Source organism: Nerophis ophidion, linkage group LG14 (assembly GCF_033978795.1).
Source record: "Nerophis ophidion isolate RoL-2023_Sa linkage group LG14, RoL_Noph_v1.0, whole genome shotgun sequence".
NCBI lineage: Eukaryota > Metazoa > Chordata > Actinopteri > Syngnathiformes > Syngnathidae > Nerophis > Nerophis ophidion.
In genome coordinates this window covers 14,464,158-14,478,159 of record NC_084624.1, presented here as the reverse complement: position 1 = coordinate 14,478,159, position 14,002 = coordinate 14,464,158, and the positions used below count along the sequence as shown (strand labels likewise).

At 42.6% G+C, this 14,002-nt stretch overlaps 1 protein-coding gene across 1 annotated transcript in view; it reads right to left on the bottom strand.

The window, feature by feature from the left end:
- Positions 1-14,002, bottom strand: part of LOC133568166 (aminopeptidase N-like) — a 68,979-nt gene that overhangs the window by 12,479 nt on the left and 42,498 nt on the right. Inside the window, exons 13-18 of the mRNA XM_061919906.1 lie at positions 12,855-12,910; positions 6,138-6,285; positions 5,917-6,005; positions 2,514-2,627; positions 1,508-1,675; positions 1,238-1,378 (exon numbers count right to left, since the gene is read on the bottom strand). Of these exons, the coding sequence (XP_061775890.1) occupies positions 1,238-1,378; positions 1,508-1,675; positions 2,514-2,627; positions 5,917-6,005; positions 6,138-6,285; positions 12,855-12,910 (716 nt within the window). The remainder of the gene's footprint in view (positions 1-1,237; positions 1,379-1,507; positions 1,676-2,513; positions 2,628-5,916; positions 6,006-6,137; positions 6,286-12,854; positions 12,911-14,002) is intronic.

The window sequence follows — 14,002 nt, the reverse complement described above, 5'->3', positions numbered from 1 at the left end:
CTTCAAAATGTTCGGAGAATCTGGAGAACTCACTGCACGTAAGGGGCCCTCAGGCCGTACTGGCTCCAAAAGCGACATTGGTGTGTAAAGGATATCACCACATGGGCTCAGGAACACTTCAGAAAACCACTGTCGGTAACTACAGTTTGTGGCTACATTTGTAAGTGCAAGTTAAAACTCTACAATGCAAAGCAAAAAGGCATTTATCAACAACACCCAGAAATGCGGCCGGCTTTGCTGCGAATTATATTTATATAGCGCTTTTCTCTAGTGACTCAAAGCGCTTTACATAGTGAAACCCAATATCTAAGTTACATTTTAAACCAGTGTGGGTGGCACTGGGAGCAGGTGGGTAAAGTGTCTTGCCCAAGGACACAACGGCAGTGACTAGGATGGCAGAAGCGGGAATCGAACCTGCAACCCTGAAGTTGCTGGCACGGCCACTCTACCAACACTTCATAATGTGCCACACATTTTTAATGGGAGACAGGTCTGGACTACAGTCCACATTTCAAATTTTGGGGGGAAACTGGGGGTGTCGTGTCCTCCAGAACAAAGAGGAAAAGAACCATCGGGATTGTTATAGGCGCAAAGTTGAAAAGGCAGCATCTGTGATGGTATGGGGGTGTGTTAGTGCCCAAGGCATGGGTAACTTACACATCTGTGAGGGCACCATTAATGCTGAAAAGTACACACAGGTTTTGGAGCAACATTATCATGTTATCATGGACACCCCTGCTTATTTCAGCAAGACAATGCCAAGCCACGTATTACAACAGCGTGGCTTCATAGTCCAGACCTGTCTCCCTTTAAAAATGTGTGGCACATTATGAAGTGTAAAATTCGACAACTTAAGCTGTACATGGGAAAGAATTCCACCTGAAAAGCTTAAAAAATTGGTCTCCTCAGTTCCCAAACGTTTGCTGAGTGTTGTTAAAAGGAAAGGCCATGTAACACAGTGGTAAAAATTCCCCTGTGCCAACTTTTTTGTAATGTCTTGCTGCCATTAAATTCAAAGTTAATGATTATTTATTCTCAGTTCGAACATTAGATATCTTGTCTCCGCAGTCTATTCAGTTGAATATAAGTTTAACAGGATTTGCAAATCATTGTATTCTGTTTTTATTTACGAACTAAACAATGTGGCAACTTCACTGGTTTTGGGTTTTGTACTTTTCTACCAACGGGGTTAGGTCTTTAGGATATGCACTGAAGAGAAAAGTAAAGGGAAACCAACCCCTGACTGATGTAGTCCCAGTTTGCTCTCAAAAAGTTCCAGGCCAGTCCATGTCCGGCGACATTCCTGGCAATGTCGCTGATAGTGGAAGTGACGTCCCTCAGTCGAATCTTCTCAGGGTCCAAAGTGTACTCTAGATATCTGCAAGATAAGCAATTTCTTAACACACAGATTGACTTTATCAAAGGGGGTATGTCTAATAAAGGAATTCCAAGCCAGAAATAAACTACTATTAAGAGTTCGTTAGGGTTCATCCCTGCTTTGCTTCACCTGCTGAGCAACCAGATTTCCTTGGTGCAGGACAGAGCTCGGCGAAGTTGGTCTTTTTCTGAGCTTTCCTTGCTGCTCTGGAACTTGTTCCAAGTAAACTCCCACTCCTTTTCCCCGCCTGCAGCCACGGCTTGGCAGTAGACAACAGACCGCAAGTTGGCGTGGATACTGTGTCACACACACACACTGGTTATCATTTGGAATGTTGTTCATGACTTGTGGGGACCACCCTTTCTAAAACTGATAAAAAGGCCACTGCCCAGTAAGCTCATATACAGTGGGGCAAAAAAGTATTTAGTCAGCCACCGATTGTGCAAGTTCTCCCACTTAAAATGATGACAGAGGTCTGTAATTTTCATCATAGGTACACTTCAACTGTGAGAGACAGAATGTGAAAAAAAAAATCCAGGAATTCACATTGTAGGAATTTATTTGTAAATGATGGTGGAAAATAAGTATTTGGTCAACCATTCAAAGCTCTCACTGATGGAAGGAGGTTTTGGCTTAAAATCTCACGATACATGGCCCCATTCATTCTTTCCTTAACACGGATCAATCGTCCTGACCCCTTAGCAGAAAAACAGCCCCAAAGCATGATGTTTCCACCCCCATGCTTCACAGTAGGTGTGGTGTTCTTGGGATGCAACTCAGTATTCTTCTTCCTCCAAACACGACAAGTTTATACCGAAATGGATACATGGATGATACGGCAGAGGATTGGGAGAATGGCATGTGGTCGGATGAAGCCAAAATAGAACTTTTTGGTATAAACTCAACTCGTCGTGTTTGGAGGAAGAAGAATACTGAGTAGTATCCCAAGAACACCACACCTACTGTGAAGCATGGGGGTGGAAACATCATGAGTAAAGCTACTGTAATATGATATAGTCTGCAGTAAACACTGTATGTATACGCTATATCATGTATTCAAGTAAGCAATACATTGAGAGGATAACTAATTAGATTTTCTAGTGTGTTTTGCTCAAAGTGTAAAACTGGTATTTACTTGTTTTCACTGGAGTTGCTGTTCATCCAGTCGTGGAACTTGGTTGTCGCCATGTGGACGCACTCTGGCAGTCCGTTGGAACAGGAAACATCGATGGCCGTGATCTGGCTGTGCCTTTAAATGAAACCCAACATATGTCAGTCTTTTCCAATGCCAAGTCAGTCATTAAGTAATTCATAATGCTCAACACAGGAACACCAAAAAAAGGGTTCAAACCGAAAGCGCGCACGTGGGCGGATAAAAAACCAAAGGCCTTTGGCATAGAAGCTAACAAGAAACAAAAAGGAACTTTAGCATGGAAGCTAGAGGATAACAAACAGAAAAACTGGAAATAGCTATGGCTAACAAAAACAGCTTACCGCTACGACGACCAGGACAAGATGTACCACGACGGGTAATAGCTGAAATCAAAACGACACGACAAGAGCGACATGTGGCAACGACAATACAAATGACAATACAATGATCCAGCCACTGACACAAGACGAAGGAGGTACAAATAGGAGCCGGCTGATTGGCAACAGGTGTGGCCAGATGCCAATCGGCCGCAGCTGAAGGGGAACACAGCACTCAGGGAACAAGACAGGAAGCTGACAAAATAAGAGCACTAGACAGGAACTAAGGACAGGAAATACTAAACACACTGAGGAGGAACACAGCACTCAGGGAACAAGACAGGAAGCTGACAAATTAAGAGCACTTGACAGGAACTGAAAGCCAGGAAATACTAAACACCGGAAACAGACAAATGCAGAGGAAAAAAAATAAAACATAGACAAACTGTCAGGGGCAAGCCTGACATATATATATATATATATATATATATATATATGTATATATTAGGGGTGTGGGACAAAAATCAATTAGAAAACAAATCAAATCGAATACGTTGTGCAATTCAGAATCGATTCTCATTTTTAGAAAAATTGATTTTTTTATTTAAAAAAATAAAGAAAATATATATATATATATTTTTTTTTAATCAATCCAACACTACACAGCAATACCATAACAATGCAATCCAATTCCAAAACCAAACCTGACCCAGCAACACTCAGAACTGCAATAAACAGAGCAATTGAGAGGAGACACAAACACGACACAGAACAAACCAAAAGTAGTGAAACAAAAATGAATATTACCAACAACAGTATCAATATTAGTTATAATTTCAGCATAGCAGTGATTAAAAATCCCTCATTGACATTATCATTAGACATTTATAAAAATAATAAAAAATAACTTGCATCGCATCTCATAAGCTTGACAACACACTGTGTCCAATGTTTTCACAAAGATTAAATAAGTCATATTTTTGCTTCGTTTAATAGTTAAAACAAATTTACATTATTGCAATCAGTTGATAAAACATTGTCCTTTACAATTATAAACGCTTTTTACAAAAATCTACTTCTCTGCTAGCATGTAAGCAGACTGGGGTAGATCCTGCTGAAATCCTATGTGTTGAATGAATACAGAATCGTTTTGAATCTTAAAAATATCGTTTTTAAATCGAGAATCGCGTTGAATCGAAAAAAATCGATATAGAATCGAATCGCGACCCCAAGAATCGATATTGAATCAAATCGTGGGACACCCATGTGTCTGTATGTATGTGTATATATATATATATATATATATATATATATATATATATATATATATATATATATATATATATTTATTTAAAACAAAAAGTACCAATGATTGTCACACACACACTAGGTGTGGCAAAATTTGTCCTCATTTGACCCATCCCCTTGATCACCCCCTTGGAGGTGAGGGGAGCAGTGGGTAGCAGCGCCCGGGAATCATTTTTGGTGATTCAACCCCCCATTCCAACCCTTGATGCAGAGTGCCAAGCAGGGAGGTAATGGGTCCCATTTTTACAGTCTTTGGTATGACTCGGTTGGGGTTTGAACTCCCAACCTACCAATCTCAGGGCGGACAATCATATATATGTATGTATACACACACACTTTATATTGTTTTTCAACTTGTTTAAGTCGGGGTCTACGTTAATCAATTCATGGTATGAATATATACTTTCAACATAATACAGTCGTCAAACAAGTTAATCATCATCGGAGTATATACATTGAATTATTTACATTATTTACAATTCAGGGGGTGGGATGTGGATGGTTGGGGTTAGGTTTGGTTGATATCAGCACTTCAGTCATCAACAATTATATCATCAGAGAAATGGACATTGAAACTGTAGGTCTGACTTTGTAGGATATGTACACCTGTTGGGAGTGCATTCCACATTGATGTGGCATAGAAGGAGAATGAGTTAAGACCTTAGTTAGATCGGAATCTGGGTTTTACGTGGTTTGTGGAGCTCCCCCTGGTGTTGAGGTTATGGCGGTCATTTACGTTTTGGAAGTGGTTTGACATGTACTTCGGTATCAGGGAGGTGTAGTGGATTTTATAGACTAGGCTCAGTGCAAGTTGTTTTACTCTGTCCTCCACCCTGAGCCAGCCCACTTTGGAGAAGTGGGTAGGAGTGAGGTGTGATCTGGGGTGGAGGTCTAGAAGTAACCTGAATAGCTTTTTCTGGGATGTTTGGAGTCTAGATTTGAGGGTTTTGGTGGTGCTGGGGTACCAGGAGGTGCAAGCGTAATCGAAAAAAGGGTTGAATGAGAGTTCCTGCTTTTGTTGACCAGAGAGGAGGTTCTGTAGAGAAATCTCGTTCGTTGGTTGACCTTTTTGATAACCTTGGTTGCCATTTTACCACAGGAAAGATTGGCCTCTAGAATGGAACTTAGGTAGGTGACCTCATCTTTCCTGGTGATAACAATGTCACCTACTTTAATAGTGAAGTCACTGACTTTCTTAAGGTTAATTTGAGACCCAAATAGGATGGATTCCGTTTTACCCAAGTGTATGGATAGTTTATTGTCAGCGAGCCAGGTGCAAATTCTACAGATTTTTTTCCACCTGTGACTTGTCCTTGCCGGATACCAGCAGGGCCGAGTTCTCCTCAAACAGGAACATTCATTCACCGTCGATGACATGTAATTTACGTATATTAGGAACAGTGAAGGCCCTAATATACTGCCTTGGGGGACTCCACAGCTTACTGAGAGTGGGGGACACACACGGTGCCGTTCCACTCTACCACCTGTTTCCTCCCCTCCAAGTAAGATTGCGTCCAGCTCGTTGAGGTTTTATCAAATCCGATTGCTCTGAGCTTATCCTGGACTATATTTGTTCAGCGAGTAGAAATCAGAAACACTTTCCGTCCCTCAATTTTTTGTACACTGTGTGAATTTGGTACACCTTTGTACCAAACTGAATTGTTCGCACTAAAATATCGGTTTATGAATACAGACGTAATGGTTCTGCGAAATGACAGGTATTAGTACCATGGGAAACAGGGGAAAATATTCTTCCTTACTGTTGGTAATGATCCTGTGGAACAGCAGAGTGGTCAGTGAGATTCCTGAAGAAGCCATAGAAACCTTTAACTTGATCCCGGATATAAGCCTGAAAAGAAAACAGTTTTTATGGATGCTGTAAGAGCTTTACAAGCAACATTTGCATTGACACCAATGAGATGTCAAAAAAATCTGCCGAAAAGAAGACGTGACTTATAGAGCAATGAAACTTAGAACGTGCCTGCATTGGTCCGTACACCTCTGAGCGATCAAACATGAGAACAAAGTACTCAAAATTCCAAACTGCTGACTGCCAGGGTATGTAGTCTGTCTCGTTACGAAGAAACCCCGTAAAATTCAGAGCCAGAGTCACATCCACCAAGTTGGCTCTGAAAGACAAGAAGGGGTTCTATCATCAGTGAGTGAACATATTTGGTAACCAGAGAAGATGACACTAAAACACAGAGATACAACTACTGTAGAGACGCTCCCATCGATCGACCACTGGTCAGTATCGGACAATTTACGTGAAATGGTGTGTGATCGGCAAATCAATGAATGCCGTCAATTACGAACACAAAGCCGATCCACTCTAGTTGACACTTTTGTTTATTTTTTGGTCCCCCAGCTAGCTAACTGTATGTTCATAGACAGTGGAGAGCCGCTCCCCCTAGTTAAAAAAACTATCACCTTCGTTGTGACAAATGTACTTTTTTCACTGGAGAACGAGGCTAAACATGTTACACACCGAGTAAGAACAAGCAGGAGCAGATAAGAAGGCATGCTAAAACCTAGCTAGCCGCTAAAGACAGCTTGAAACAACACAGGAAATACGTGCTTCGTAAAGTTTAAGAAGCTTCGATGGATAGGGGTGTCGGTAAAATCGATTCACATTCAAATCTCAACATTGTTGTAGTTTTTAGCGCTTTCTAATCGAGTTTACTGATAGATAAAAGTTAGAACTGTGTACTACTTTTTATTACCGTTCTTTAAAGAAACAGTCACAGAGTGTCAGACCTGATTCTGAAATAGCAAAAGTGGAGGATTTTAGCATCCAGGTGTAATGGAGGCCAGCCATGAATGTGTTGGTAAACCTCATTCCCTGACATCCTTAAAGGGGAACATTATCACCAGACCTATGTAAGCGTCAATATATACCTTGATAGTGCAGAAAAAAGACCATATATTTTTTTAACCGATTTCCGAACTCTAAATTGGTGAATTTTGGCGAATTAAACGCCTTTCTGTTTATCACTCTGGAGGGGATGACGTCAGAATGTGACGTCGCCGAGGTAATACAGCCGCCATTTTCATTTTCAACCCATTGTAAACATTTGGTCTCAGCTCTGTTATTTTCCGTTTTTTCGACTATTTTTTGGAACCTTGGAGACATCATGCCTCGTCGGTGTGTTGTCGGAGGGTGTAACAACACTAACAGGGAGGGATTCAAGTTGCACCACTGGCCCGAAGATGTGAAAGTGTCTGCCGCCAGACCCCCATTGAATGTGCCGGAGTGTCTCCACATTTTACCGGCGATGACAGACATGGCACAGAGATGTATGGATAACCAGATGATGCATTTGCAACTATAAAGTCAACGAAATCACAAAGGTGAGTTTTGTTGATGTTGACTTATGTGCTAATCAGACATATTTGGTTGCGGCGTGACTGCCAGCTAATCGATGCTAACATGCTACGCTAATCGATGCTAACATGCTATTTACCGGCAGTGCTAAAGCAGACATGGCACAGAGATGTAAGGATAACCTGCAGATGCATTTGCAACTATATTACGTTTCCTTCCACCCACATTTAATGCGAAAAAAACACTTACCAATCGACGGATTTAAGTTGCTCCAGTGTCACAAGATGCGAAAGTCCTGATCGTTTGGTCCGCACATTTTACCGGCGATGCTAACGCAGCGTTTCGGCCATGCTATGGCTATGAATAGCGTCAATAGCTATTCACTCAATAGCTTCAGTTTCTTCTTCAATACTTTCATACTCCAACCATCCGTTTCAATACATGCGTAATCTGTTGAATCACTTAAGCCGCTGAAATCCAAGTCTGAATCCGAGCTAATGTCGCTATATCTTGCTGTGGTATCCGCCATTGTCCGTTTACATTGGCAGCACTGTATGACGTCACAGGGAAATGGACAGTCGCATCGCAAATAGCGAAAATCAAGCACTTTAAAGCTTTTTTTAGGGATATTCGCAGACCGGTAAAATTTTGAAAAAAACTTCAAAAAATACAATATGCCACTGGGAACTGATTTGTATTGTTTTTAACCCTTTTGAAATTGTGATAATGTTCCCCTTTAAGAGCGGTGCTGATTGGCGTATCGATAGCTTGGGTTTTTAGCTTGATCGGTAGCACGGCCATGCCAGACCACCAAGGTTCAAGTCCCGGATGGAACCAAAAACAGGCACTGAACCAGGTAGGTTACACATGTACACATTCGAGCCAGTCTGCTCCACAACAAGAGTTAAGTTACACACTAGGTGTGGTGAAATTTGTCCTTAGCATTTGACCCATCCCCTTGTTCACCCCCTGTGAGGTGAGGGGAGCAGTGAGCAGCAGTGGTGGCCGTGCCCGGGCATCATTTTGGTAATAGGACCCCCAATTCCAACCCTTGATGCTGAGTGCCAAGAGCAAAGATGTAATGGGTTTATAGTCTTTGGTATGACTCGGCCGGGGGTTTGAACCCACGACCTACCGATCTCAGGGCGGACAACTTAAAGGGGAACATTATCAGCAGACCTATGTAAGCGTCAATATATACCTGCATGTTGCAGAAAAAAGACCATATGTTTTTTTAACCGATTTCCGAACTCTAAAAGGGTGAATTTGGAAATTTAAACGCCTTTCAATTGTTCGCCAGTCGGAGCGATGACCTTTCACCCGTGATGTCTCAAAAACATTACACATACCAAGTAGAATCAGCTCAGTTATTTTCCGTTTTTTCGACTGTTTTCCATACCTTGGAGACATCATGCCTCGTCGGTGTGTTGTCGGAGGGTGTAACAACACGATCAGGGCTGGATTCAAGTTGACTTACGTGGAGTGTGCATCGATTAGCACGGCATGCTAATCGATGCTAACATGCTATTTAGGCTAGCTGTATGTACATATTGCATCATTATGCCTCATTTGTAGCTATATTTGTATCCACCCACATTTAATGCCAAACAAACACATAGCAATCGACGGATTCAAGTTGCACCAGTGTCAAAAGATGCGAAAGTCCCTCATTTGTTCTACACATTTTAGTGACGATAGCGATGCTACGACAGAGATGTGTGGATATCCTGCGACACTCAAAGCAGATGCATTTCCAACGATAAAGTCAACGAAATCACAAAGGTGAGTTTTGTTGATGTTATTGACTTATGTGCTGATCAGACATATTTGGTCACGGCATGACTGCCGGCTAATCGATGCTAACATGCTAGTTAGGCTAGCTGTATGTACATTTGTAGCTATATTTGCATCCAGCCTTTCCTTCCACCCACATTTAATGCCAAACAAACATTTACCAATCGACGGATTTAAGTTGCTCCAGTGATCAAAAGATGCAATCGCTGGTTAGAAGGCGATTGCCGAATATCTTCAATAGCTATAGCTATAGAGCCAATAGCTTCAATAGCTATTCGCTCAATAGCTTCAGTTTCTTCTTCAATTTCGTTTATGCTACCTGCCTCCACACTCCAACCATCCGTTTCAATACATGCATAATCTGTTGAATCGCTTAAACCGCTGAAATCCGAGTCTGAATCCGAGCTAATGTCGCTATATCTTGCTGTTCTATCCACCATGTTCGTTTGTATTGGCGTCAAGCAGTAATGTCACAGGAAAATGGACGGGTGGATTTACAGATAGCGAAAATCAGGCACTTTAAAGCCTTTTTTCGGGATATTCCATGATGGGTAAAATTTTGAAAAAAACTTCGAAAAATAAAATAAGCCACTGGGAACTGATTTTCATTGGTTTTAACCCTTCTGAAATTGTGTTATTGTTCCCCTTTAACCACGAGGCCACTGAGCAGGTGGAGCAAGAGTATTGAGAAAAAGAAGGAACTTATTTACGAAACCTTTAGAGTACAACTGGATAGATATGGCAGACTCAAGAACTCTGAGCTCTTCAACAGAAAATTAAGATTTGCGCACGTACCGAACTTGTCAATCTTACACAAGCTTTTTCTAGGAGTACATTTGCAGGACTGGACTCATTCCCTGCAGAAATGATTGCCTCTGCCAAATGCAAAAAACTAAAGGAAACACCGGAGGCGATGCGAGAGGAGGCAAGAAGCGAGGCATTTCCACACAAACCTGCACTACCGAGCCTCCTCCTCGCAAAACGCCCGTTCTCGTGTCAACACAGTGGACGACATTAACCTCCGAGTTTTCAACTGCCGTTTTAAACAGCTGCGCAATCTCATAACCGAGACCTGGCTGCACAAAAACATCCCGGACTCGGCACCGGAGCTTACAGGCTATATTCCATTCATCGGGCAGACCACACATCGGACTCCGCTAAGGCTAAACGTCACCGTAACACAGAGACACTGCTGCCCAGATGTGGAATTTGTATACTGCGGTATAACTATTAGAATTTCTAACTTGCCTGAACCAAGATACTGCTGTATAGGATTGCTCAACTAAGCATTGCAAATACGATGACAATAAAGCACCTATCCTATCCTATCTAGAAATATCTACTAATGTAACAATAGTAAGGCAAATACGTCACTAGGGTCTCAAACTCTAAACTGTTTGTTATGGGAAAGTTAGGAAGAAGGCAGGATTGTTTTATAATTATCCTATCCATGACTCCATGGTTTGATTTCGCATTTTCGGCACATATGCAGTTCCCAAATACACAAAAACAGGTACTAGTAGGTAAAAATAGTTGGTTTTACACAATGACTCCTTTGAGAATTGGTATCGAGTTGAATTGTGAGTTGTTGTAAGAGTCACATCCTTAAATGGAAGTGTGTTACAAGACAAAGTAAGCAGATATTAACAGGAAATTAACAAGTAAATTAATATGAATTAGAGCTAGGATATCCGAGCCAAAGCTTGTGACTTTCATGGACAGGATTTCTAGGCAGAGTTGTGACCATGACGGAGAGGGTACACGTCTCAGGGGGCTAAAGGTTGCGTCACTGCTTTTTGTAGATGATGTGGTCCTGATGGCACGTTCGGTTCGTGACCTTCAGCTCTCACTGGATCGGTTCGCAGCCGAGTGTTCAGCATCTCCAAATCTGAAGCCATGGTTCTCAGCAGGAAACCGATGGTTTGTACAGTCTAGGTATAGAACGAGACTCTGTCCCAGGTGGAGGAGTTTAAGTATCTCGGGGTCTGGTTCACGAGTGAGGGAAAGATGGAGAAAGAAATCAGCCGGAGAATCGGACGTTGTGACGAAACGAGAGCTGAGCCAGAAGGTAATGCTCTCGGTCTACCGAGCTATTTACATTCCTACTCTCACCTATGGTCATGAAGTGTGGGTCATGACCGAAAGAATAAGATCGCGGATACAAGCGGCCGAAATGAGTTTCCTCAAAGATGCCAGTGGCTGGCATCTCCCTTAGAGATAGGGTGAGAAGTTCAGTCAACCGAGAGAGACTCGGAGTAGAGCCAATGCTCCTTCGTTTGGAAAGGAGCCAGCTTAGGTGTTTCGGGCATCTCGTGCGGAATGCCTCAAGAGCGAGGTCCGCGTTGCACGTCGCACTGGGAGGAAACCCCGTGGCAGGCCAAGGACCAGATGGGGGGTTTTACATCTCCTCTCTGGCCTGGGAGCACTTCGGGATCCCCCCAGGAGGAAGTTGCTAATGTTGCTCTGGGGGTTTCTACTGGAGCTGTTGTCCCCGCGACCCAGTTCCGGATAAGCGGTTGAAGATGGATGGATGGATAGAGCTAGGATAATAGGGCTGGGAATTTTTACAACAATCAGTTTTATTCCAATTCTTAGTAAACGATTAGGTTTAGAATCAAGTCTCGATTCTTCAAATACATGATTTGATATATATAAATGATAATAAAACATTTAAAACATGTAATAGGTTACTTTCGGGGTCGCGGGGGGTTGCTGGAGCCTATCTCAGCTGCGTTTCGGGCGGAAGGCAGGGTACACCCTGGACAAGTCGCCACCTCAACGCAGTGTTATAGGTTACAAAAGTTATATTTGGCTACTTACGTATGGCAGCAGGCAAGCGCATAGATGACCTAAAAACGCATTTTTAAAAAATCCATTCTTAAAAATTGTGGTATTAAATGAAATTATGACCGATTCAGAATCGGAATTAATAAGAAATATGTTTGGATATGAATGTGAATTGTGTATGGGCCAAATGTAAACATAAGGGGAGAACAGATCTATCCATATATGGGTAGTGCCAATTGATTGATTGAAAACTTTTATTAGTAGATTGCACAGTACAGTACATATTCCGTACAATTGCCCACTAAATGGTAACACCCGAATACGTTTTTCAACTTGTTTAAGTCGGGGTCCAGGTTTATCAATTCATGGTACTACCAAGGGTATTGTACCAGTTTAGAATCAATACTAAAGTCATCAGATATGTTCTGCACAAAATAATTGTTTTGGTCATTTTTGTTCATGTTTATAAATTTAAGGAAAGGGGGACTTTGAAGGCAAAAAAACCCGAAATAGTTTTTACTTTTGTTTAGATATTTTTTACTATTGACTTTGTTTTGATCAAAATAACGATACGTAATAAAAGAAAATAGGCAACACGTTTAAACATTATGTCGATTTTGTTACACCGTCAATAGCCCTCACCATGAATACATGAAAAACATTTACAGTTAATACATGAAATTGGTGATCTCACCAATGGAAGATTGGAATTCTCAGCATAAAACCCTGATCGGAACATCAACAGTTACAAGCATGGTGATGGATGGGACAAAGTAATAACAATAGTAACACCTTGCCAAATTGAAGACGTCGTCGATAAGCTGCCCTCGGTTCATCACTGGGATGCGCTGAAAAGAAGAAAAAGAGAAGTTTCACCAACAAAGGAACATTTGGGAAACCATGAAAATGTAAAACTGTGGACTTGGAGAAGGCGTCCGACCGTGTCCCTCGGGAAGTCCTGTGGGGAGTGCTCAGAGAGTATGGGGTATCGGACTGTCTGATTGTGGAAGTCTACTCCCTGTACGATCAGTGTCAGAGCTTGGTCCGCATTGCCGGCAGTAAGTCGGACACGTTTCCAGTGAGGGTTGGACTCCGCTAAGGCTGCCTTTTGTCACCGGTTCTGTTCATAACTTTTATGGACAGAATTTCTAGGCGCAGTCAAAGCGCCTCACCCTATCTCCAAGGGAGAGCCCCGCCACCCGGCGGAGGAAACTCATTTTGGCCGCCTGTAGCCGTTATTTTGTCCTTTCGGTCAAAACCCAAAGCTCATGACCATAGGTGAGGATGGGAATGGGATCGACTGGTAAGTTGAGAGCTTTGCCATCGGCTCAGCTCGTTTTTCACCACAACGGATCGAATACACTGCACCGATCCGCCTGTCGATCTCACGATCCACTCTTCCCTCACTCATGAACAAGACTCCGAGGTACTTGAACTCCTCTACTTGGGGCAGGGTCTCCTCCCCAACGCGGAGCACTCCACCCTTTTCCAAGGCGAGAACCATGGACTCGGACTTGGAGGGGCTGACTCTCATCTCAGTCGCGAACTGATCCAGTGAGAGCTGAAGATCCTGGGCAGATGAAGCCATCAGGACCACATCATCTGCAAAAAGCAGAGACCTAATCCTGCCGCCACTAAACCGGATCCCCTCAAAGCGTTGACTGCGCCTAGAAATTCTGTCCATAAAAGTTATGAACAGAATCGGTGACAATGGGCAGCCTTGACGGAGTCCAACCCTCACTGGAAACGGGTTCGACTTACTGCCGGCGATGCGGACCAAGCTCTGACACTGATCATACAGGGAGTGGACCGCCACAATAAGACAGTCCGATACCCCATACTCTCTGAGCACTCCCCATACGAATTTCTGAGGGATGCCTTCTCCAAGTCCACAAAGCACATGTAGACTGGTTGGGCAAACTCCCATGCACCCTCAAGAA